General features: G+C 29.0%; 3 protein-coding genes and 1 long non-coding RNA gene across 5 annotated transcripts; 1 reads left to right on the top strand and 3 right to left on the bottom strand.

Moving 5' to 3' along the window:
• Window positions 1-253: 253 nt before the first annotated feature.
• LOC149033776 (uncharacterized) lies at window positions 254-12,397 on the bottom strand. Its single transcript, XR_016178918.1, has 3 exons — window positions 12,205-12,397; window positions 11,965-12,106; window positions 254-390 (listed from the first exon to the last, which is right to left on the bottom strand). It is a non-coding gene; the product is annotated as an uncharacterized LOC149033776 (long non-coding RNA).
• A 1,703-nt stretch (window positions 12,398-14,100) lies between these two features.
• Window positions 14,101-15,091, bottom strand: ND-15 (NADH dehydrogenase (ubiquinone) 15 kDa subunit). Of its 2 annotated transcripts, none has more exons than XM_015321042.2 (2): window positions 14,954-15,091; window positions 14,101-14,612 (listed from the first exon to the last, which is right to left on the bottom strand). In XM_015321042.2, the coding sequence occupies exon 2, from the start codon at window positions 14,608-14,610 to the stop codon at window positions 14,293-14,295; it is 318 nt and encodes a 105-aa protein (XP_015176528.1). In that variant the 5' UTR covers window positions 14,611-14,612; window positions 14,954-15,091; the 3' UTR covers window positions 14,101-14,292. The 2 variants fall into 2 exon arrangements, with proteins under 2 accessions (XP_015176528.1, XP_015176529.1); XM_015321043.2 differs by having other exon boundaries at window positions 14,849-14,986.
• Ctu2 (Cytosolic thiouridylase subunit 2) lies at window positions 14,964-17,257 on the bottom strand. Its single transcript, XM_015320958.2, has 3 exons — window positions 17,091-17,257; window positions 16,740-17,014; window positions 14,964-16,657 (listed from the first exon to the last, which is right to left on the bottom strand). The coding sequence occupies exons 1-3, from the start codon at window positions 17,255-17,257 to the stop codon at window positions 15,570-15,572; spliced, it is 1,530 nt and encodes a 509-aa protein (XP_015176444.2). The 3' UTR covers window positions 14,964-15,569.
• A 177-nt stretch (window positions 17,258-17,434) lies between these two features.
• LOC107066387 (mitochondrial ribosomal protein L40) lies at window positions 17,435-18,709 on the top strand. Its single transcript, XM_089179532.1, has 5 exons — window positions 17,435-17,574; window positions 17,783-17,870; window positions 17,966-18,135; window positions 18,221-18,419; window positions 18,498-18,709. The coding sequence occupies exons 1-5, from the start codon at window positions 17,540-17,542 to the stop codon at window positions 18,618-18,620; spliced, it is 615 nt and encodes a 204-aa protein (XP_089035658.1). The 5' UTR covers window positions 17,435-17,539; the 3' UTR covers window positions 18,621-18,709.
• Window positions 18,710-22,696: the final 3,987 nt, after the last annotated feature.

Below are 22,696 nucleotides of genomic sequence, written 5' to 3'. Positions count from 1 at the left end.
TCAGACCTGGTTCAAGTATATTTCAAGTACTCTGAGTTAAGGTTAAATATATAATATTATATTTTTGTTACATTAAGATATACATCATACATGTGATATTAATATTAAGAAGGTATTAGCTATTGAGCGAAATACCTACATGTTATTCTTGTACTATTCTATTTTTACCAACAAATTTGCTTATTGTTACCTTGTAATAGATTGCAAATAAACTCTCATATATATAAAAAAAAAAAATAATATCAGTACCAGTAAATTAGCCAGCAAACACAACCCAGGTATAACACAATCAGTGGGATCTACATACAGATACCAATTATATATGTATATATATATATATATTATATTTTTCTTCTTCTTCTTCTTCTTTAGTGCAAGAGCATAATGGATCTGTGAAAAATTAAATAAAAATAAAAAAATAAAATCAATGATACAAAGAACAAAAGAAAGGAGTGAATATTTGAATATGTTTCTCTCGCTCTCTCTCTCTTTCTCTCTCACTTGTACAGTTGGTTACGTAAGATCATCCATATCTGCTGTACTATTTTTGTCACCTCTTTCTCCCACTCGTAATACATTAATGCCAGGGATAAAGAGAGATAGAGATATAAAACGGCGCGTGCTACGAGAAGAGAGACACAACAACTTTCGATTTATGAATGAATCCGCGTTTTACCATCATATGTGCGTGAGTGTACACACAACATGTGCATATGTGCTGAACTTTACTCTGATTGTCCGTATGCACGCGCTTAAGGGATTCCCCGACGAGTGGTTGATTGTTCTACAGAGTAAACGTCTTCTTTTTTTCTTACCATATATAAAATATATTATATTAATATATAATAATAGTAATATAAATTAGTAAGAGAAAAAATATAGGTAATAATAGTGTATCTTGTTATTGTTGACAACACGTTTGTGTGAGAGAGAGAAAGAAAGAAAGAAAGAAAGAGAGAGAGAGAGAGAGAGAAAGGTTTGCCCATTTGTATCATCTGTTCACTTTATGTGTCTTCTAAATAGATCAAATAAATGATTTTTTTTTATGTAAAAAAACACATTTTAGAACATTGTCTTGGCAGAAAATGAAAAAAATATAAAATTAATGAAAATCTTTCTAGCAACATAGAATACAACTTAAGGGGTTAATATCTCTTCCAGTGATTTGCTAACTTTTTTCACCTAAATAGCTCCGAAGGTATGATAATAGCAGAAAAGTGGATACAGAAAAAGTTGCATGAAAAATTCAGGACTACAATATGACATTAGAATTTTGTTGTTAGGTTGTTGAAAAGCTTTAACACGTGGAGCATCACGCTCATTTTCAAAAAAGTCCCTGCCAGACATGGCGTCTCACTCTAAGTATTAACCTATATTGTAACCTTCTTGATCGCTAAATTTGATCTTTTATAAATTTTTTAAAATATTAATGTTACACATCATTAGATTCTTCTTGACAGCCGCTATCAGACAATATGTAATATAACAACAATAAGTATAAAATATAGCATAGTATTTATAAAAACAAAGTGGGCCAATCAAATCATAGGAATAAATAATAAAATAGTTTCGTATAGAAGAGTTTTGACCAATGAGCATAAACCGTAAAAATGGACTGTACTGTACAAAAACACATTATTATTGTCTAAATCAAGCCCCTTTAAACTCATTAGAGACACGTAATGCAATAATTGTTATTTCTTTTTCTTTTATTTCTTTTTAGACATCATATTTTAAAACAAAGAAAATCCACCTTCCATTATTTGTTCATTTTGAAATATTATATTATACGTCACATTGTAAGAAGTATCATCATCGATAATCCACTATTACTACTTTTATAGCTTTTGATCTTTTATTTATTTATTTATTTATTTTATTTTTTGTATTTTGACAGTTAACATTATCATTCGAAAATTCTTTTTTCATAACCATCAAACTGACGGAACATCTTATCAACAAATTGATGTATCAGGGAGAGCCGTATATTCATTTTACTTTAACACCGTCGCAAAAAACACCGTCAGAAGAAAAACCGTCCCTTTGGCTACCTCTCCGCAGGTACATATAGGTATGTACATGGGGTATTCCAAGCCAAATTGGACGGTTTTAAAAATTTTTATTTTTGATTTTTATCGAGCACATTTTTTACATATTTATTGAATTTCGTTCGTGCATTTTCCGCATACGTTTTTTTTTGCAATACATACAGACGAAGAGAATATTTTGAATATACGAAGAGGACAAAAAAGAAAGAGATTTATAGTTAGTTCCGAAAATGAAAATGAGGAAGAAATTGAAACTGCTATGCACGAAACTGTTTGGAAAAAAATAAAAGAAAATAAAACCAATAAAAAAGTATTGATACTTAGTTCAATGTATTGAGATGGGCGGGGTATAGGAGATACCCTATAGAGGGTACCCTGGATATAGAGACTAGAAGGGATATAAGGGAAAGGCGGGGGGTATAGGGGAATAGGAGGGATATAGGGGATGTACAAGTGTATGGAAAATCCTTTAAATTTTTAAAAAGAATTGTATGAATGGTTTATAAAATGTAATAAATCATTCCCCATACGTTTATTAAACTTGCATTACAATTCGATTTGGATTTTGAACTTCTACAGATTTTATTTTCTTAGGCCTTAGAAAAAAAAAAAACTATCTGATAAGATCAATTTTTGCTTGAATAGATCAAATATAATTCAAATAATGCTACATAACAATTTAGCGTAAAATCGACAAATCTAAGAAATATCACGTTTGGGGTATTCTTTTACCTTGATATTTAGAAAGCGTTCTTAATGAAATTCTTTTTCAAGGTTTTGCTTTTACCTTTTTTTATTCTTCTTCTTCTTCTTCTTTTTTGTCATTTAGACATTTGGACACAAAAGTACATGAATAGTGAAGAAACCAAATTTAAAAAAATATACTTAAATTCAACTTCGTCTAGTTAATATCTACATATCTAGATAATAACTAGCTGGTCCCAAGGCCAGATAAAGTAGCAGGGTTTGAGGATGAAGCTAGCAACCTCTCCTTGGTAAAAAAAAAAAAAAAAAGAAGAAGAAGAAATCTTAAATTCGAAAAGCTACGCTTTCTATTTTGTAGGATTCTCATTCTACAAAGTCAGGTATGTTACAAGTAAAAAAAATAAAAAAGTTTACAGGAGGTCTCATAGACATATGTTTTTCTATAAAGGTGATTTATCTTTTACTTTATATTTAAAAGTAATTCTAGATTTGTAAATATTCCTTTATTATGAAAATTCTTTTTTCTCACACCTGGATCGAACCCTGAAAACAGGGAGCAAAGTGCCACATTCCCGCCATTATCGTACGCCCCGGGAAAATTTGAAATCCGAAAAAAATCCAACAATTTCTCGAACAAAATTTTCAAAATGTAGGGTGGGCGTGCACCTTTCCAAAATTTGTTGACTAAAAAAAAAAAAAAGTCATCAAGTTTTCGAAATTCCAAATGGATCGTACGCCACGAATTTTTGATCGTACAGGGCCTCAAATTATCGTACGCGTACGATAATCATCGTACGGATGGGATCGCTGCGACATTCCCTCCCGCTTGAATATAGTAACAAATTAGTGCTCATGCTTCAATTTTTTAGCGCATGCGTACTAGTTTCTTAAAAATGTTTTATTAAATTACTGCTCATGCTTATATATATTATATATTATGATATATAATTAATGATTTTAATGATAACATGTGTTGTCTCATAAATTTTATATTTTATTTATTTTTACAAGTTCTAAAGATATTTGTTTAGTTAAATATTACAAACATAAATAGGTTACTACGTATAAATTTAATTATTTTCTTGATTATGAGAGTTGTATTTGTTATTATTTATTATAATCTGTTCAAACTCACAATTCTTGAAAGTGACAAAAGGTGTATTGAAGGTCAAAGAATCAATCACTTTGTTCTCGATTTGAATTTCATTTAAATGCTTTTTTTTGGACTCACACAGACTTACACACACAACCTCTTCGATTTTCAACACTCCCCACAATAATAATAATTTATAAACTCCCTATTTGATTAATTAAATTTTATTTAAAAAAATATTTTTTAGACTTAAACAATAATTTATATTTTTAATAGAATCTAATTTTATATTTTATTTATTTTTATATTTAAATTTTTTTTAAGTTTTTTTATATTTTATTTTATTTTATTTTTATATTTAAATTTTTTTTAAAGTGGGGGCCTCCGCCCTCAACCCCCGCCGGGGCTGTGCCCCCGGACCCCCTGATTTTTTTTTCTGGGGGCTTTGCCCCCAGGCCCCTACCAGGGGTTTCACCCCTAGACCCCTTGCTTGTTGTTAAATTTGCATAATCTTCGCAAAATGTATTAATTGACAACAAATAAAATAGTATATTACATACCTAGGACAGTATAGTAAGAAAGCGGCAACTTCGTTTTACACAGCGGGAAGAGAGGAAGGCGGAAACCGCGTTTTTATCACCCTCGCCTTCGGCTCGGGTGATAATATTATACGGATCGGAATGCCATACTTTGCTCCTTAGGTGAGTAATTCTTCTTTTCTTCTTTTCTTCTTTTCTTCTTTTCTTCTTTTCTTCTTTTCTTCTTTTCTTCTTTTCTTCTTTTCTTCTTTTCTTCTTTTCTTCTTTTCTTCTTTTATTTTTCTTATTTATTTTCTATTTCTTCTTTTTCTTATTTATTTTCTATTTCTTCTTTTTCTTATTTATTTTCTATTTCTTCTTTTTCTGATCATCTTGTTTAGAGAATTCTTTCGTTCATTTTTGTTCATTTATTGTGAAAAAAAAAAAAAGAAAAAAGAAAGGAAGGTCTCGTTGAATCGATCGAAATAGCCAGAGCGTTAAGACTTTTAGCACACTTGACACCTTTTTTCTTCGAAGCACCTAACATTAATTACCCTCTTTTAACATATACGAAAATGTTTTATATATTTTACCACTAATGATAATATTTACAACAAAATAATTTAACTAACTTCAATAGCATTAAACAAAAAAAAATCGGATTAAAATTGTTTTTTTTTTTGAAGTGAAAACTTCTTCAGAATAGGGAGTGATTTGAAAAAATAAAACGCTGGTTCAGGCAATTTTTTATTTCAGTTTTTATTTCATATTTTTAGTTTCAGTTTTGAAGGTTTCAAGGTTGAATATAGTTCGTTATAGTAATAATCGTGAATATATATAGAACATCCTATAGCTAGACATTTTTTCATATTCTAGGTCTCCTTTTCATGCGGTGCTTCATAGTACACCTCATCCCTATCTAATAAACTAGCCAGCCATTGTACAGATGTGTACTAGGACGAAGCCTAGACTCATCTCAAAGGCTTGTATTTTGAAAACGTTTATAAAACTTTATAAATTTATATGGATTCGTTAAGATTACAGACCGTACATGTGATATACAGTAATTAGCTTTCTAGGTACAGCCGTTTTCGAGAAAATTAGGGTTCAACTTTTTATTATTAATTGACATATTTGCAAATTAAAGATTCAAATTCCGCCAGTGTGTTCTCGTGTGTATGTGCAAGGACTTTATCCTATAACCGATAAAAAATGTTGACGCTTAACTAGACCACCGTGCTAACGATTTAGTAGTTCTTCTCTAAACGACTCAAGTAAATCTGCCAAGAAACTTGTTTTAATAGTTTGAACAAATTGTTCAAAGCAACAGAGATTTGCATCTTTCGTTAGCATGTCTTCGAAAGATAATCATTTCTCTTCTCCTGTTTTTAAATAATATTTTTTCTACTACTACTATTAAAAAAAAGACTGTCCATTTGTAAAAGATCAATATAAGCGATGTTGTTAAAATCCTGTATAAAATTGGTCGTCTAGATAAAAATTTATCTTCCAATTCCTTAGAGTGTTTAATCTCTACCATACTTAAAAAGATATGAGGGAACTGATAGTAAAGCTTTTGAAGGAAGGAAACTTAAGTAAGTACATATATATATATATATACGTAATATCATTATGGATAACCCTAATGACCCATTTTTTAACATCTATGAGAATGAGAACTAAGAAAAACTTCGTTAAAGTTTCATAACTTGTGACAATTTCAAAAACAATTAACTGACATTAGCTGCGAAATACAATTTTTACCAACTTATTTACTGATACGTATTGTATATTTTTATTTTTAATAGGTAAAAATAATAATAAGATATTCAACGAGTTCTCATTTTTTCCTTCTTTAAGTCAAACTTACATTTTTTTTTTTCGTGTGGTTTGTTATCCTGGGCGCTCAGTCCTTGAACCATTGTGCCCGGGCCCCTTGCGGGGAAAACTTACATTTTAATTCGAAAACAAAAAACGGAAACTTTCTCTATTCGATCTTCGTATATTTTGATAGGATATTGAAAATTGAGTGTGATATCAATGTGATATTATCTTTGAGAATGCACTATAAGTAAGATATCATGCGGACAAATATTTTTCTTAACATTCGATAATTATGTCAAACTCGAACTAGAAGAAAATCAATTTTAAAACATACATGTATATATCTTTTAATATATTTTATATAATTTTATATTAGATAGACAGAAACACATACATTATTGCAAGATAATAATACTATATTAGTAGTATGTAGCATATTTAGTATATACAGTACTATTGGGATATAAGTAATGCACAGATAGGGCCCCTGCCAAATATCCCAATAGTATTAGAATTTATATAGAAAAAAAGAAAATGTGTTTATAATATTTTTTTTTTTTTCAAAACTTTCTCAAATTTAATCCTGCAACTCCAGCTGCGAACTATTAAGCCTTGAATAAATTTTCTATACTTGTAAAGAATGGAAGCTAAGAAAAAGGTATTTCAAATATAAACGAAGATTTATTTAAACAGCCAAGAACGATGAGGTAGGTAAGGAACAATTTTAATTATGTTCTTTAGAATAATCCCCATGGGTTAAAAAAACTTTAAGAATTCTTTTCTTTTTTTTTTTTTAACTGTGTATATACCTTTTAGTTTTCTTTCCTTTGCTTTTCTTTTCTTTTTTTTGTCGTTTTATGTTCTTTTTCTATTCTCTTTCAATGCTTTTCCTCATTCTCTTATTCTCTTTCTATTTTTATTACCACTATACTTTCATAATGATGGGGACATATGGGAACATGAAAAATAAAAATAAAAATAAAGAGAAGAAAAAAATGGGATTCCAACGTTTTACGATAAATGTTGTTATATGGATTAAAAAAGGTAAAGAAAAGCCAGGTTAGTTTGAAGACTATGCGGAAGCACGAACTCGTCGCGACTATTTTAGACCAAGTGCCAAGAACATCTTGTCAGGATGTCTCCAATCGAGCGGCGTTTGCTTTAACGTCTTACGCTGAGAAACACGCTTATTATCGTAGATCAAATCGTACCGAAAAAAAGAACAAAAAGAAAAAACAAAAGTCACGTTAAATGATAAATTGAACTTATCGTTCATTGCTTTGATTGATGAGATTTTATATGTAATATATAAATTGAATATCTTCACGACTTGACATATATTTCAATAAAGTATGTTTTCTTTTTAAAAAATATTTTCATAAATATTTTATAACTATTATTTAATGAAATTCTTCATTTGCACAAAACTATAAAACACAAAATATAAAAAACATTTTTATTTTTTAACATATTTATTTAAATTTTTCTTTTGTTTACGATTAAGGCCACGTGCCATAAATGGGTCTATCGTTTAAATATAAACAAGCAAGCAGATGATTTTATCTTAAGTGTCAAATTCTTACGTTTCGATAAACCACCCAATGCGATTATTCGCGATAGAAGTAACACGATATCTAAATAACGAAGAAGAAGAAGAAGAAGAAGAAGAAGAAGAGGAAGAAGAAGAAGAAGAAGAAGAAGAAGAAGAAGAAGAAGAAGAAGAAGAAGAAGAAGAAGAAGAAGAAGAAGAAGAAGAAGAAAGAAGAAAAAAGGAAAAAATAAAATATATACAATCGTGCATACATGTGCACATAAGTGATCTCTCTCTTTCTCTCTCTCTCTCTCTTTTTTGTTTTATCGGATTATATTTCACTTTTTCATTGAGCTAAACTACTAACGTCAAAAAAGACACTGTTAATCACGTGATTGCGTGATTTTCACAATCACGATTTATCAAATTACGCTAAAAGATAAATAGGATAAAAAGTAGATAAGTTTGACGTTTCTAAATTGACATTATGCTAACACACTTATGTATGTATATCTATTTTATAAAATACAGGATCAAAGTACAAATCTTTTAACGATCGTAAAGTTAAATACATAACAAGAGTAAGAGATTAAAAAAAAAATAATAGAAGATTAAGGAATATATCATTTGAAATATTACTGGTAATTAAATGAGATATTAAAAAAAAAGAAAAGAAATATATAAAATTATATATTATTATCATTATTATTATTTATATTGCAATATATGTGGGTGGGTTGAAAAGTTTTGACAGACAATTATTCATTTACTTTTTTTCTTTTTTTAGGGGAGCTTTTTTAAATAAAAATATTAATTCAATCGAATTCATTTTGCATAAGAATTAATTTGAAAGTTAAGGACAAATATCTATTATGCCTATTACACGTTATTTACTATCATTTCCTCCTAGATTCTAAGGAAAAAAGAAAAAAAAAGAAAATTACAAATTACGCTAATAACTAACGTAGAAAAATGATTCTTTTTTCTTTTTTTTATAATCCAATCGCGCGAGTTCTAATAAGCAACGTCCGTCCTGTCGAATTATTCCTACATTATAATAGTAACCTCGATGATGGTTTCTAACTTCTAAGTTCCTTTATATTCATATAATATATATATACACGTGAACGCGCATATACAATGTTCTAACTAACACATGAAAAAGTTACCAACACACAACACATACAAGGTCCGTGCAAAATTAGACGTACTTGGAGCGCGCCTAGTCATCATAGTGTCTACTACACAACAGTAATTTCTTCCATCGCTTAAGCTAGTATAACCAGTAATAGACTACATTTTATTTAATACAAATTCATTGTATTGAAAATCTATTTTAATTAGATTCTAGTTTACCTCCCAACCCCCCCCCTCTATCGATTGTATTGTCAAGAGAAATATAATTGTATTATTTTATATATATATATATATATGTGTGTACATATATATATAGGAGAGGGAGAATTTCTTTCCGATAAGAATTTATTATTAGGCTAAATGTTACTCAATACTTTCACATCTTTGACACGCACCACTACTGGCCAATGACCAGAGCTAGATAACACGTTCAACGACGACCCAGTTACAAAGACGTTCATTTCGGGCTCTATTCCAACCAAAGGAGATTCCACCAAAGTTAGTATCTATTTTTATATAGGATATTATCATTGATGAAATTGCCATTGACATATCTATCTCGAAAATAAGTTTTTTCTTTTATTTTTTATGATAAACAATTGAAATATGTATATGCATTTACGTGTGTATGTGTACGTCTTGTTTTATTCTTTATCTGTTAACAACACTAATGTACAAACGTATTATGAAATCATTCATTTATTATTTTTCACAATCGTATTTTATATGTAATATGTAATAACAAATGTAATTAGAGTATATCTATATATATTTATATACAGTTCGGTATTATACGATTAATACGAATGTTCATCGTTGAACGTGTTTTATGTGACATACTGGTAAATGTTAAAATAATTATGACACGTGTCATAATTTTTAATATATGTAATCGAATTAAAATGTAAAAGAAAAAAAATAATGAGAAATAAAAAAGAAAGTTAGGATGACAAGTAGCAAAAAAAAAAAACAAAAAATCGAACAAGGACGAAATATTCAAACACATAAGAAACGAATATATTAATGCATAAGCTAAAAAAACAACGACCCAATTGCATTCTGATGTTAATCCACATTGAGCAGTCGTCGTCGTCGTCGTCGATGTGAAATGTGAGTAAAGTACGTCCTCATGTTCCGACCAATATTTCGTAACAATAGTAAAACTTCCTCCTAAATGATAGACAATCGCATGATAATTAAACAACTCCTAGTTGTATATTATTATCATCGTCGATCAACAAAAGCATACTAAATGACAATACTTCCCCCCCTTCTTACCTATTTATAATACACTTTGAATTTCATGAGACAGAAAGAAGGAAAACAAATAATGAAGTCGTAAATAATGAAATTTTAAAAAAAAGAAACAACAAAATAGAGATAATTGGATTGGATAAAAAAAAGGACCGAGTAATTACAATTATTTTCGTTGAAATTAAATGAAAAAAAAAAATTTGTTTCACGTTAAATTAAATGAAATCAGTAAAGATTGACGAGATGATCATAGTTTAAACTAATGTAAGATCGCGAGGGCGTCGAAGTGAAATAATGAGAACAGGTGCCGTCACAGAAGCCACACGGTTAAGTCCAAATGGCACGAAGTTATTCTTATCATTGTGGGTTACGTACCATGCATTATTTCAAATTTACCACCGACGTACTATGATCTTCTATATTTGACATTTATTTATTACTTGACTGATATTCAAATCGTAACAAAATTTATAAAGAATTGGAACGTTGGAAACGATATATTAAATTGTTTTTTTTTTTTATTTTGTTTTTTTTATTAAGCTTTTAGGTATTACGTGCCACTATAGTAGCTTTCGCGGATAACATCTTCTAAAATATATCATATTTAATTTTATTATTAATTATTAAAATAAATTGTCAAAGTTAAAATACGTGTGTATCATTTCTTTAAGAAAAATTATAATTTAATCATGAAAAACATGTAGAGAAAAACGAGAACAATTTTCTATTCTATAGAAAATGAATAAATCGAACAAATTTTATACCCTCTTCAATAATCCCTCTATTTCAAGGCAAACCTGTTGAATTCTTGTTGAAATCTGATGACTCGGTCAGCTTTCAACATCTAAGGAAAATTATGCGGTTAAACTTAACAAAATATGCCACAAATAATTAATTCAACATATTATCGTGTAATTCGATAAATATTATATATATATATATATATATATATATATATATATATATATATATTTACTGATGTAAGTATACCGATAAAAAAAAACAAAAGAAATATATATTCGATCGTAAATAGTTCGATAAAAGAACGTTTCATTTCTGGTCGAAAACAAATCACATAATCGATTACAAAAGAATAATTAGACAATTTATAAACACACGCGATTTTCGGGGTTCCCATTATGTGATTATTTTATTTTATCACCGTATAAAATAAAAAGCGATTTTCGTTTTATTAAAATTAAAACAAATAATTAAAAAAAAAGAGAGAGAAATTATTGGACTCTTATTGCTTTCGTAAATTTTGCGGAAAGTATATATTCCTATAAAATTATGGGGAATTGACAGGAGAAAAATTGATATGATTATAAAAAAAAAAAATAAAAAAAAAAGTTGAGGGGATGGACACCGCTTACAAACTGGCGGGCAATGTTTCTTCCAAAGAGAGAAAAAAAGAAGAAGAAAAAGATGAAGAAGAAAAAGAAGAAAAAATAATAAGACAAGAAGACGAGTTGACAGCCGGCGAGAAAGACGGCACGAGAAATCAGCTAGTAAGTAAGAGAAGAAATTCGCGAAAGAAAAGTAAAATCCTTGTTGGTAGTGAAGTGAGCCCCGTTGGTACTTACGGAAGAGACTTTGCGCGCCACCACGTGCCTGCTTAACTCGCGCCAGTAGCGTCTGACGCCGGAAATTCGATGTTCACACATCGCAACGTACATGACACGAGTATAATACATTCACACATCCATATATATATATATATATATACATGCATATAAACGTCAGTCACAAACACAACACTACTATTCTAACAAACACACGTATAATTTTCAAAAAGAAAAATTTCTTTTTAAATTAATAAAACATTTAAATAAATAAATAATATTAATTACTTACCTATATGATGATTATGGTGATCATCTATAGAAGGATAAACCATGTTAAGGCAATGTATGCGCGCCAGAAAGATGGTGTAATATATGTATATGTGTGTCTCTCAGCAACGTTGTTTACACAAGAAAGTCCGTCAAACAGCGAACTGTCAAACATAGGAAAAGGAAGAAGGGATATCACGATTTGACATTTATATATGTATACGTATTATATATATATATATGTAATCTATAAAGATTTTACTTGTGCAATTAATCTCATAGTTGATTTTTATTCGAACCTTTTAATAAATCGTCTAAGTGTGTAAAAAAAATAATATACATTTTTAGTTTGATGTTAGTTGATGATGATGATAATAATGATAATGATAATGATGATGATGATGATGATGATGATGATGATGATAATGACAACGACGACGACGACGACATAAAGGAGAAACGTTACCGATTCCCGCGCTTTGTTATTTGCCCACGCCGTGTTTTCTCTCCCACTCCATCATTCATTTAGACTAGACGAGAGATAGAGCGCGCGCGCTCACTCTACCCGGTTAACACGATGCAAAAATGAAAAAGCACGAGGTTTTTGCTTACTTTTACTCACGTCTCTTCACACAACGTTTATCATACACGAATTATACTTTAATTCGTTTATTTAATTACACTTTTTTATATATTATCGTTTATGTAACGATCAAATAACAAGAAACTGGAAAACGCGATTATAAAACACATTTTTCGGGGGGAAAAAACGAATACATGAAGAATACGCACTTACCGGCGTGTTTTCTTGTGTGTCGTGTCGTCGTTGTCTTTCTATCAATTATTTGATATTTCATTAAATTCACACTTACATCTTTTTTTTATTATTCCATTTAATTATTTATTTACTTTTATATTCCCGTCATATAACAAAAAATTCATCACCATTATTTACCCGTGAGCGTCCGTCACATTGACAGCCAGTCGACACTTAGTAGCGATGACAGCAGACAGGTGTACTTTACCGACATACAACTAACCCACTGCATAGATGGCGCTAGTGTAGTTTCGATATCTTCTCTCTGTCGCCATCTATCAGTTGCAAGAAAATTTCTAATAATTACATAATATTTATATTATATATATATATATATATATATATATATAGATATACATTTAAAATTTTTAAATAAGGGACAACTAATAGAAAAGTATTCATTACAAATATTTGATATATTAACCATAATAAAATGATTACCAATTTAATGAACAAAGATATAAAAAACAGATATAAGGATAAATATATATGTATATATATATATAGACATTTTGTTAGAAATAAAAATAATTACAATTTGTTGCGGATATTCAAAAAAACAATTCTGGACGTAATTAGATTTTAAAAAGATACGTCTCTTTTATCAATAAAATATATTTAGCACTAATAAAAAAGTAATTCTTCTTCTTCTATTTCTCTGCTTTTTATATCTTTGTTTATTAAATTTGTAATCATTTGATTTTGGTTAATATACCAAATATTTTTTAAAGAATACTTTTCTTTTAGTTTCTCATTATTTTAGAATCTTCTCATTATCAGTGATCCCAGAGACTTTAGCTTGTCTGATCGACAGAGGGCCGTAAAATTATCGTACGCACAGGAAAAAATTTGGAATTTTCGGTTTGACACTCCTGATTTTCTGAAGATTAGCTTTTAGATTTATAAATTTTATAATTTTTACATTTTCAAATCTGCAAAAAGAGTAAAAGTAGAAACTTTTTCAAACTTGATGACCTTCTTTTTTTTTGGGTCCTCAAGTTCGTTTCCGTATCTTTCTTTTTCCTATTTCCTGTTTTTCAGTTTTCAGGTTTTCCTGACTTTTGATTGGTTTCCGAGCTATTTTCACTTGTTACCTGGCTGTGGTTATCAAAAAATTGTCTAACTGTGTACGGTAGGGCGCGCTACGACGACAACCGAATCGCGGAACAAAAACAAAATCAAGACATCGAAATTTCGAATTGTCGTTAATTACATACAAGCTGAATTTTGGATCGTACAATGCTTCAAATTATATGACGCGTACGATAATTATCGTACGAATGGGATCACTGCAGTCATTATAAATATTTTACATTTAATAATTTTTCTTTAAAATATTCATTTAAACTCAAATGAAATTATGTATATTCACAGATTTGAACATATAAGAAACATACGATTTTTTACATGAATTCCTGTTAATATTTGAAATTTCTCAATCGCTAATAATACTTCATTTTTCAAAGATGTGTTGTTAAGTTACACACGTTTTACAATAAAGACTATATCACATTTTAATGTTTTAATGAGTTCTTATTCGTGATCTTGATTTGGTGCTGGAGAATATTGTTCCTTTCTAAGTCCTTCTTTGTATTGACGGTATCTTTCCTTTTGCATCTCATGATATCGAAGCGCAGTCTTTGTTTTGAACATACATTCTCTAAGATCGTCCATAAAATCTTGGCATATCTTATTTCTAGTACCACCATGAAGACCATAAGCTTCATAACATTCTATTGCTCTTAGTTCAAAATCTGCACAGTCTGGTGACAATTGAGCATTATAAGTTTGTGCAAGTACTGCTGAAATTGCGTTAGTTATGAGAGGTGATTTGTGAACACCTGATTCCATTCCTAAAATAATAACCAATACTTGTAATATTACAAAAATGTACTATACAAATATCTTTTATATCAAAAATAGAATTTTTGTTATAACAATTGTTATAAAATTAATCAAAGTATATTTAAAATCTATAATTATGTTTCTTTTAATTATAGAAATGATATTGCTTTTATAAGTTGTACATATTTTGCATTTCATTATGTGGTATGTAATTCAATTCTACATATTTCTAAATCTACTTAACCTTTTACGCTGATGTGATGACAATTACGTAATTTTAAACATGACTTTATAGAATTTACATTAATATAACCTCTTTTAAATTAAAATCTCATATTAGATTACTTACTTGATATAAACTAATAAACTCTTCTTAAATGCAATATACTATAAACTGTATTAAACTGATGACTGATATAACGACTGCACTGACAGCGATCCCAGAGACTTTAGTTCGTCTGATCGACACAGGGGCGTGAAATTATCGTACGCGTCGGAAAATATCGTACGCCCCGGGAAAATTTGAAATCCGACAATTTCTCGGACGAGATTTCAAAATGTGGAAAAAGTGTGCAAGTTCCAACTTTTTTTTTTTTTTTTAGTCATCAAGTTCAAAACCTTATCATAAAAACGATAAAAACGGTCGTCCGCGTGGAGATCGTGATGGTGGTGGTGGTGCACCTTTCCAAAATTTGTTGACTAAAAAAAAAAAAGGTCATCAAGTTTTCGAAATTCCAAATGGATCGTACACCACGAATTTTGGATCGTACAGGACCTCAAATTATCGTACGCGTACGATAATTATCGTACGAATGGGATCGCTGCCTATTCTTTAAGTACGCAGCAACCATATTGAATTAAATGCGCGGGAAATTCAAATGTTATCAAAAGAATAATCGATAGAAAAATAAAAAACATTTTCACTTTATTATATGAATAAGCTATTATAATAATAAATCTATACTTTAATTCAGCCTATTTTCGGATAATAATTTTGTTTGAATAGCATTCAATACAAATACAGGTATAGATTTTGTTATATCAGATGATCGAAAAATCAATCGACATGAATAACAAAGATGTTTTAATATATCATCTAAGCAGAGGGATTGTGTCATATATTTTTTACATTCTTTGTTATTACAGGTACATTGTTTTTCATTAATAATATTACTATCAGTATGCTTATTCTGATTATTCTTTTTAGAATGACTAACCTGTTCTTCCTCCTCTAGTTTAACATTAAGTAAATTGTTAGTCTTTTCTTTAGTATTGTTAATATCTACGTTATCTGATGATAAAAAAGCAGAAAATGATGTTGCTTGTAAAGCTGACATTTCATCATTTGTCACTTTTGTATCTAAAGGTATATTACAAAGAGCGCATAAAGAGTTTTCTTCTACACTTTGACATGCAAGTAATTCTGTCAATAGTTTTCCACCAGTGCGATAAACTGTAGACACAGTTCCATGAAATTGTGAATCTAATTGAGATATAAATTTATTTGTTAAAGCTTGTATGGAAGTTAACGTACTAGTTTTACTTTTCTTACTAGATCGTAAAGCGTTTAAATTGTTACAATTTAAATAATGAATTATTTCTTCTCTTGTAAAATCTCTCATAGGTCTAAGAAGCATAACATCCAAATATCTTGTATCAGAAAAATCAATATCAGGAGAAAGTTGAGCACCACGACCAAGTGATATGTCACTTAATATATTAATAGCAATATTTGTTGCGCCATCGGCAACAAATATTTTATTGCATTTTAATTTTCTTGCCGCTAAGATAAGAAGTCTATGACGTAACCGTCGTAATAATTCTTCTTTTGCACTATCATCAGCTAAACTATTAAGAATATTTAGTATAACTTCATTTTCATCTATTACAACTTCTGGAGTATCCATCGGATAAATATTTGGAATACCATTTTCGCATAAAGATTCTTCTAATGATGCAGTATATCCAACAAATCCAAACGTTTTCGTTTGTTCAGTTATTGTCTCTAACAGCTGTTTTCTTTCATTTACTGTATATCCTTCTACACTACCATCTGCGAATAGTGACAAAAACATTTTTTATCCGTACAAATTTTTTACTAAAATTCAATAGCATAATAACTAAAAGAATGTTACCGTCTATAAAAAATATGACTACATTAAATATAATCTTTTTGTTAGCTACTTCATTTAAGCCAGATTTTATTAAATGTAGTAAAGCGGTTGAATTTTCTCTGCCGCAATATCCAACAAGTACGGTATCTCCTCGATGAATAATTTTGGATTTACCCAAGGCAGCTCTAAACTTGTGTGTTAAATTTATTAAAAAACAACCTTTGCAATATCCATCTTTTTTTCTTAATATTATTTCAGGCTTGTCAATTCGGCATTTTTTGCACAGTTCAGAATCTCTATGAAGTATAATTAAATGTTTTGTTACTTGGTGGTCATGAATTGTACAGAATTAACAATATAAAAATTACTTACAATATTTGTACTTCATCAAATTTAGTAGTGAAATCGTCATTAAAATCGCATGAACAAGTATTTAACGAACACATTTTTTTTTTTTTTAAATGTTTAATAATAATAGTCTTGACAAAGAATGCATAAGTGCACAGAAGATCACAAGTACACTTCTTTCCTAACCTCATTCATTTTAGTTACTAACTTGATCACTAGTAAGCGACAATAGATATTTAACACGATGCCAGAATAAATTACCAAAGAATATAGAATTCTTTAATAGTTTTGGTAGTATTATATTGTATAACAGAATTTTAAATAATTGATGACACATTATATATGAACAGCTGGATGATCATTGTTAATTTTAATTTATTAAATATACTAAGTTATAAATAATCTTGTATTCAAAGTGACAGTGTAACAAACTGTTCTGTATGCTCTTAATGTAATTCAGAATAAACAAAACTATGGGTTTTCTTAGTATTTTACCTGTATTTTCAAGGTATTTTATAATTTCATCTTTTAATTAAAATATGTTAAAAACGAATTAGCTATAACATATAAATGTTTATTTCAAATAAAAATGAATGAGGTTAGTTTGTATATTAAATATAATTGTATTAGTATTTAGAATATAAATGGAATTATATAAAGTATCATACTAATAATATATCAATAGATAATTTATGAAATGAATTTCATTGTTTTAGATTATCAAAACATACTACCACATGTATGCGTAACATATCTACTTATGGTTATCCGTTGCAGTTTGGTATAACTAATACGCTCCTGTATGTATTTTCATAGTATTAGTTAAATATAATCTATAATATTATATGACAGGAAATAAGTTATTAAATTTTAAATAATCAATTATTTTTTGTACGCAGTGCAGAACCATTGAAAAAAAGAAGAGGTTAGATCCGGCTATACTTAGAGAAAGAGAAGAAAGAAAGAAAAGAAAGTTAGAAAAGTTTATTCGTCGTTTAGAAAAACATTCTAAACAATTAAAACCTATTGGTGAATTGGAGATACCATTAAATTTAAAAATTGAGAAAGAGTAATATCACAAATTTATTGATTATTGTCAATCTATTGTATATGTAGAAATATATATTCAAAAATTTAATATTTTTCCTCTATAGGAAAAGGACACGGGAGCTTCCACATTTATCCGAAGAGGATGTAGAGAAAAGAATTTTGTTACAAAAAGAATGGGCTAGATATAAATATAGACAGTACTTAGATAATATTCAGACGATTGACAGATTCATTTCATCCCAGAACAAAGCGCTACAAGAGTTAAAAGCTGAATCAGAAGAATTATACAACGAAGCGTTACAGGTATGCATTTAAACTTATAGCATTAAATCATATCGGTCATTGTTTTCAATTACAAAATATGCATTTTTATTACTTCAGATTGATCTTACCTTTTTACCATATTTAAATCGAGGACCTTGCCATACACCACCGATAAAAAATTATGATAGTCCAGATGGAGAATATAAAGATATAACATTTAAATATCCTGGTGAAACGTAGCTAAATGATGAATGAAATGTTCATTAAAATATCTCTGTATAGATTGGGTATAAATTAATGTACTTTTAAATATATATATATATATTTCATATGTAGTATTTATATGTGCGCCTTCAGAAATGCATTTATACATATATCAAATGAAGGAGAATCAAAGAGGTTTGTTGTTAAATCCAACGAAGATCACCTGTAACAAAAATAAAACTATATTAATCATATAATCAAATGATATGAAGTAGCCTAACATATAAATCGTCCAATTCGTAGATACACTTTTCAATTGAATTCTCCATTTACTTTTTATCAAATCTCTATCTACTATAGCAATAAATTTAAATTTAAACGCGTAATTTTACATTTACAAAAAATAAAAAAAATAAAAAAATAAAAGTACAAATATTAAGTTACTAGAGACAATAATATAGCTATTAATTATTATAGAATACTTTTAAACAACGTTATATACAAAAGAAAAATTGCAAAATTAATAATATACGATCATAGTGAAAAATATTAAAGATGGAACAAGATAAAAGAAATTACTGTAACATTTACAAAAAGTTAATTAAGCTTCAAAATTTAATAATATGAAAATTTTAATATTTATGACTCTAATTAACTAAACAAATACGCATCTTTTTGACGGTTAGACACGAGCTTGGTGTCCCAAGGAGATGGAATGGTTCATCATCTTCAATTATAACTACAAATTAATGACGAGCAAAAAAGTAAAACAATAAAATAAAAAATATAACTAGAGAGCCATTCTCTAAAGGTTCAAACTTGTTGTTGAACCTTTGAAAATAATTCAATAGCCTATAGTTACCCTCTTCAGCCACAATTAAGTGGGGGCCTCTTCGGCATTAAGCCTTTTCTTTCTTCATTCCATGAAAACTGCATTTGGACATTTCCTACGTGCGAGCAAGATAAGATCTCTCATACTAACTTTGCAAATGAACTCGTATTTTGTTATGATTCTAATTCTCGTTCACTTTTCTATCTCGTGGACCATCAATGAACTTGGAGTTCATTGACCGTACATGAGAACATTTAATCGAATGTCCAAGCAGATAATAATTTCCCTCGATGACCTAATAACACTAAGGACTATTAACGTCGAGTAGTAAAATCGAATTGAAATAAATAGTGCAATAAGTGTAATGCATTTTCTTGCAATACCATCATTTCATTAATTCGTTATAATTTATTCATTAATTATATCAAATATTTCTAGATGTAAAACGAAATCGCGATAGTGCGTAGTGCTAATCCTGAAATACTTAAAACTAAGTATCAAATGCATTAAAGAATTTGCGAATTTGATTCGACTCAATCTCGTTCGAGATAAAATCGAAGTAGAAATGAATCTTTCAAATGGTTACAAATACCTTTGAATCATGATACATGATAAAGATCATAGAATAATTACAAAATAAATTAACAAATCAAGCATAATAGAATGAGATGATCAAATTTTGTAACAATTCTGTATAAATCAATAGGCGGAATTACCACTCCGGAGAGGATGTAAGAGGTCTAATGCCTTTCCTGGATCCTACCTACTTAAAATTAAAGTTTTTACATTCATTCAGAGAAGTATGCTACCTGTTTGCCTATTACTCATATTTTTACCCATTTTAAGAAAAAACATATATACCCAACCCATATGCTCAGAAAGCTAAAAAAAAGTAAAATATGATAAAACTCTCGTATAAATATCTTGCATGTAGCTATCATTGGGTAAATAACATTTGTTATATAGCATTTGATTATATAACATTATATATCATTTCATATATAACATCAAGGTTTACACCTTTCTATTATAATATATAAAGGATGTAAGGAACAATTTTGATTTTTTGAGTATATTTTGATCATTTTTATGCTCCTATATGGAATTTTGATCATTTGAAATTTTTCTTTATTATAGGTGGAAAAAAGATCTACTGCGCAGTATTTTCGCGCATGCAGTATTTTCGCGCCAGTCCTACGCGCCTGTTTTATGCACTGCAATATAGCGAATCTTTCGAAGTTTATAATCTGTCATCTGTATACTTGTTGCAGCGGATTTTGTTATCCCGTTAATTAAGGGTAATTTTTTCAAATAATTTTCTAAATTATACCTTCCTATTATCAAATGATGTTATATATGAAATGATATATAATGTTATATAATCAAATGATGGCTATACATGTAAGATTTTTATACGTGAGTTTTTTCATATTTTACTTTTTTTTAGCTTTCTGAGCATGTGGGTTGGGTATGTATGTTTTTTATTAAAACGGGTAAAAATATGAGTAATAGGCAAGCAGGTAGCATACTTCTCTGAATGAATGTGAAAACTTTAATTTTAAGTAGGTAGGATCCAGGAAAGGCATTAGACCTCTTACTTTGACTCCGGAGTGGTAATTCCGCCTATTAGTTTATACAGAATTGTTACAAAATTTGATCATCTCATTCTATTATGCTTGATTTGTTAATTTATTTTGTAACTATTCTGTGATCTTTATTACGTATCATGATTATTACTAATAATTATTTTAAAAAGTGAGTAAAAAAAATGGGGGCAATCCTTGTCAACGATTGTTATCGCAGTTTGCATCTCAAAGAAAAAAAATCAAATTGACTATTAATCTGTAGGGAAGTCGCTATGTCCCTATGGAGGTTTCTTTTTTTGAAATTTGACAAAATGGCGACGGCTTAAAGAAAAAGTACGAAATTTAGTCCTGTTTCTCAACAGTTTTTTGTGTGAAAAAATAGGAAGAAAAAAAAAACTTCCATAGGGACATAAGGAATAAAGTAAAAAAAATTCCGTAAAAATTTCAAGTCAATAACTTGAAAACTCTCCCTCTGAGAGGTGACACCGTTTATAAAAAGGGCATTTTGCGAAAAACGCGTTTAACGTTTAGCGCGCGTCAACTTACGCTCCAATCTCTTTTTCCAAAAAGGTTGTAGCGACCGTAATAATTCGAATTTAAATTTGAAAATATTACAGAACACACACAACTATATGCACTTCAAGATAAGATAAAAAAAAATCAATTTTTCTTAAATCTTACACTGATATTAATATTTCAGGATTAGCACTACGCACTATCGCGATTTCGTTTTACATCTAGAAATATTTGATATAATTAATGAATAAATTAATAACGAATTAATGAAATGATGGTATTGCAAGAAAATGCATTACACTTATTGCACTATTTATTTCAATTCGACTTTACTACTCGACGTTAATAGTCCTTAGTGTTATTAGGTCATCGAGGGAAATTATTATCTGCTTGGACATTCGATTAAATGTTCTCATGTACGGTCAATGAACTCCAAGTTCATTGATGGTCCACGAGATAGAAAAGTGAACGAGAATTAGAATCATAACAAAATACGAGTTCATTTGCAAAGTTAGTATGAGAGATCTTATCTTGCTCGCACGTAGGAAATGTCCAAATGCAGTTTTCATGGAATGAAGAAAGAAAAGGCTTAATGCCGAAGAGGCCCCCACTTAATTGTGGCTGAAGAGGGTAACTATAGGCTATTGAATTATTTTCAAAGGTTCAACAACAAGTTTGAACCTTTAGAGAATGGCTCTCTAGTTATATTTTTTATTTTATTGTTTTACTTTTTTTGCTCGTCATTAATTTGTAGTTATAATTGAAGATGATGAACCATTCCATCTCCTTGGGACACCAAGCTCGTGTCTAACCGTCAAAAAGATGCGTATTTGTTTAGTTAATTAGAGTCATAAATATTAAAATTTTCATATTATTAAATTTTGAAGCTTAATTAACTTTTTGTAAATGTTACAGTAATTTCTTTTATCTTGTTCCATCTTTAATATTTTTCACTATGATCGTATATTATTAATTTTGCAATTTTTCTTTTGTATATAACGTTGTTTAAAAGTATTCTATAATAATTAATAGCTATATTATTGTCTCTAGTAACTTAATATTTGTACTTTTATTTTTTTATTTTTTTATTTTTTGTAAATGTAAAATTACGCGTTTAAATTTAAATTTATTGCTATAGTAGATAGAGATTTGATAAAAAGTAAATGGAGAATTCAATT

The sequence above is a fragment of the Polistes dominula genome, unplaced genomic scaffold (assembly GCF_049000335.1).
Source record: "Polistes dominula isolate Pdom_NZ unplaced genomic scaffold, Pdom_raw_medaka contig_29, whole genome shotgun sequence".
NCBI classification, from domain to species: domain Eukaryota; kingdom Metazoa; phylum Arthropoda; class Insecta; order Hymenoptera; family Vespidae; genus Polistes; species Polistes dominula.
This window is presented reverse-complemented; position numbering and strand designations above follow the sequence as displayed.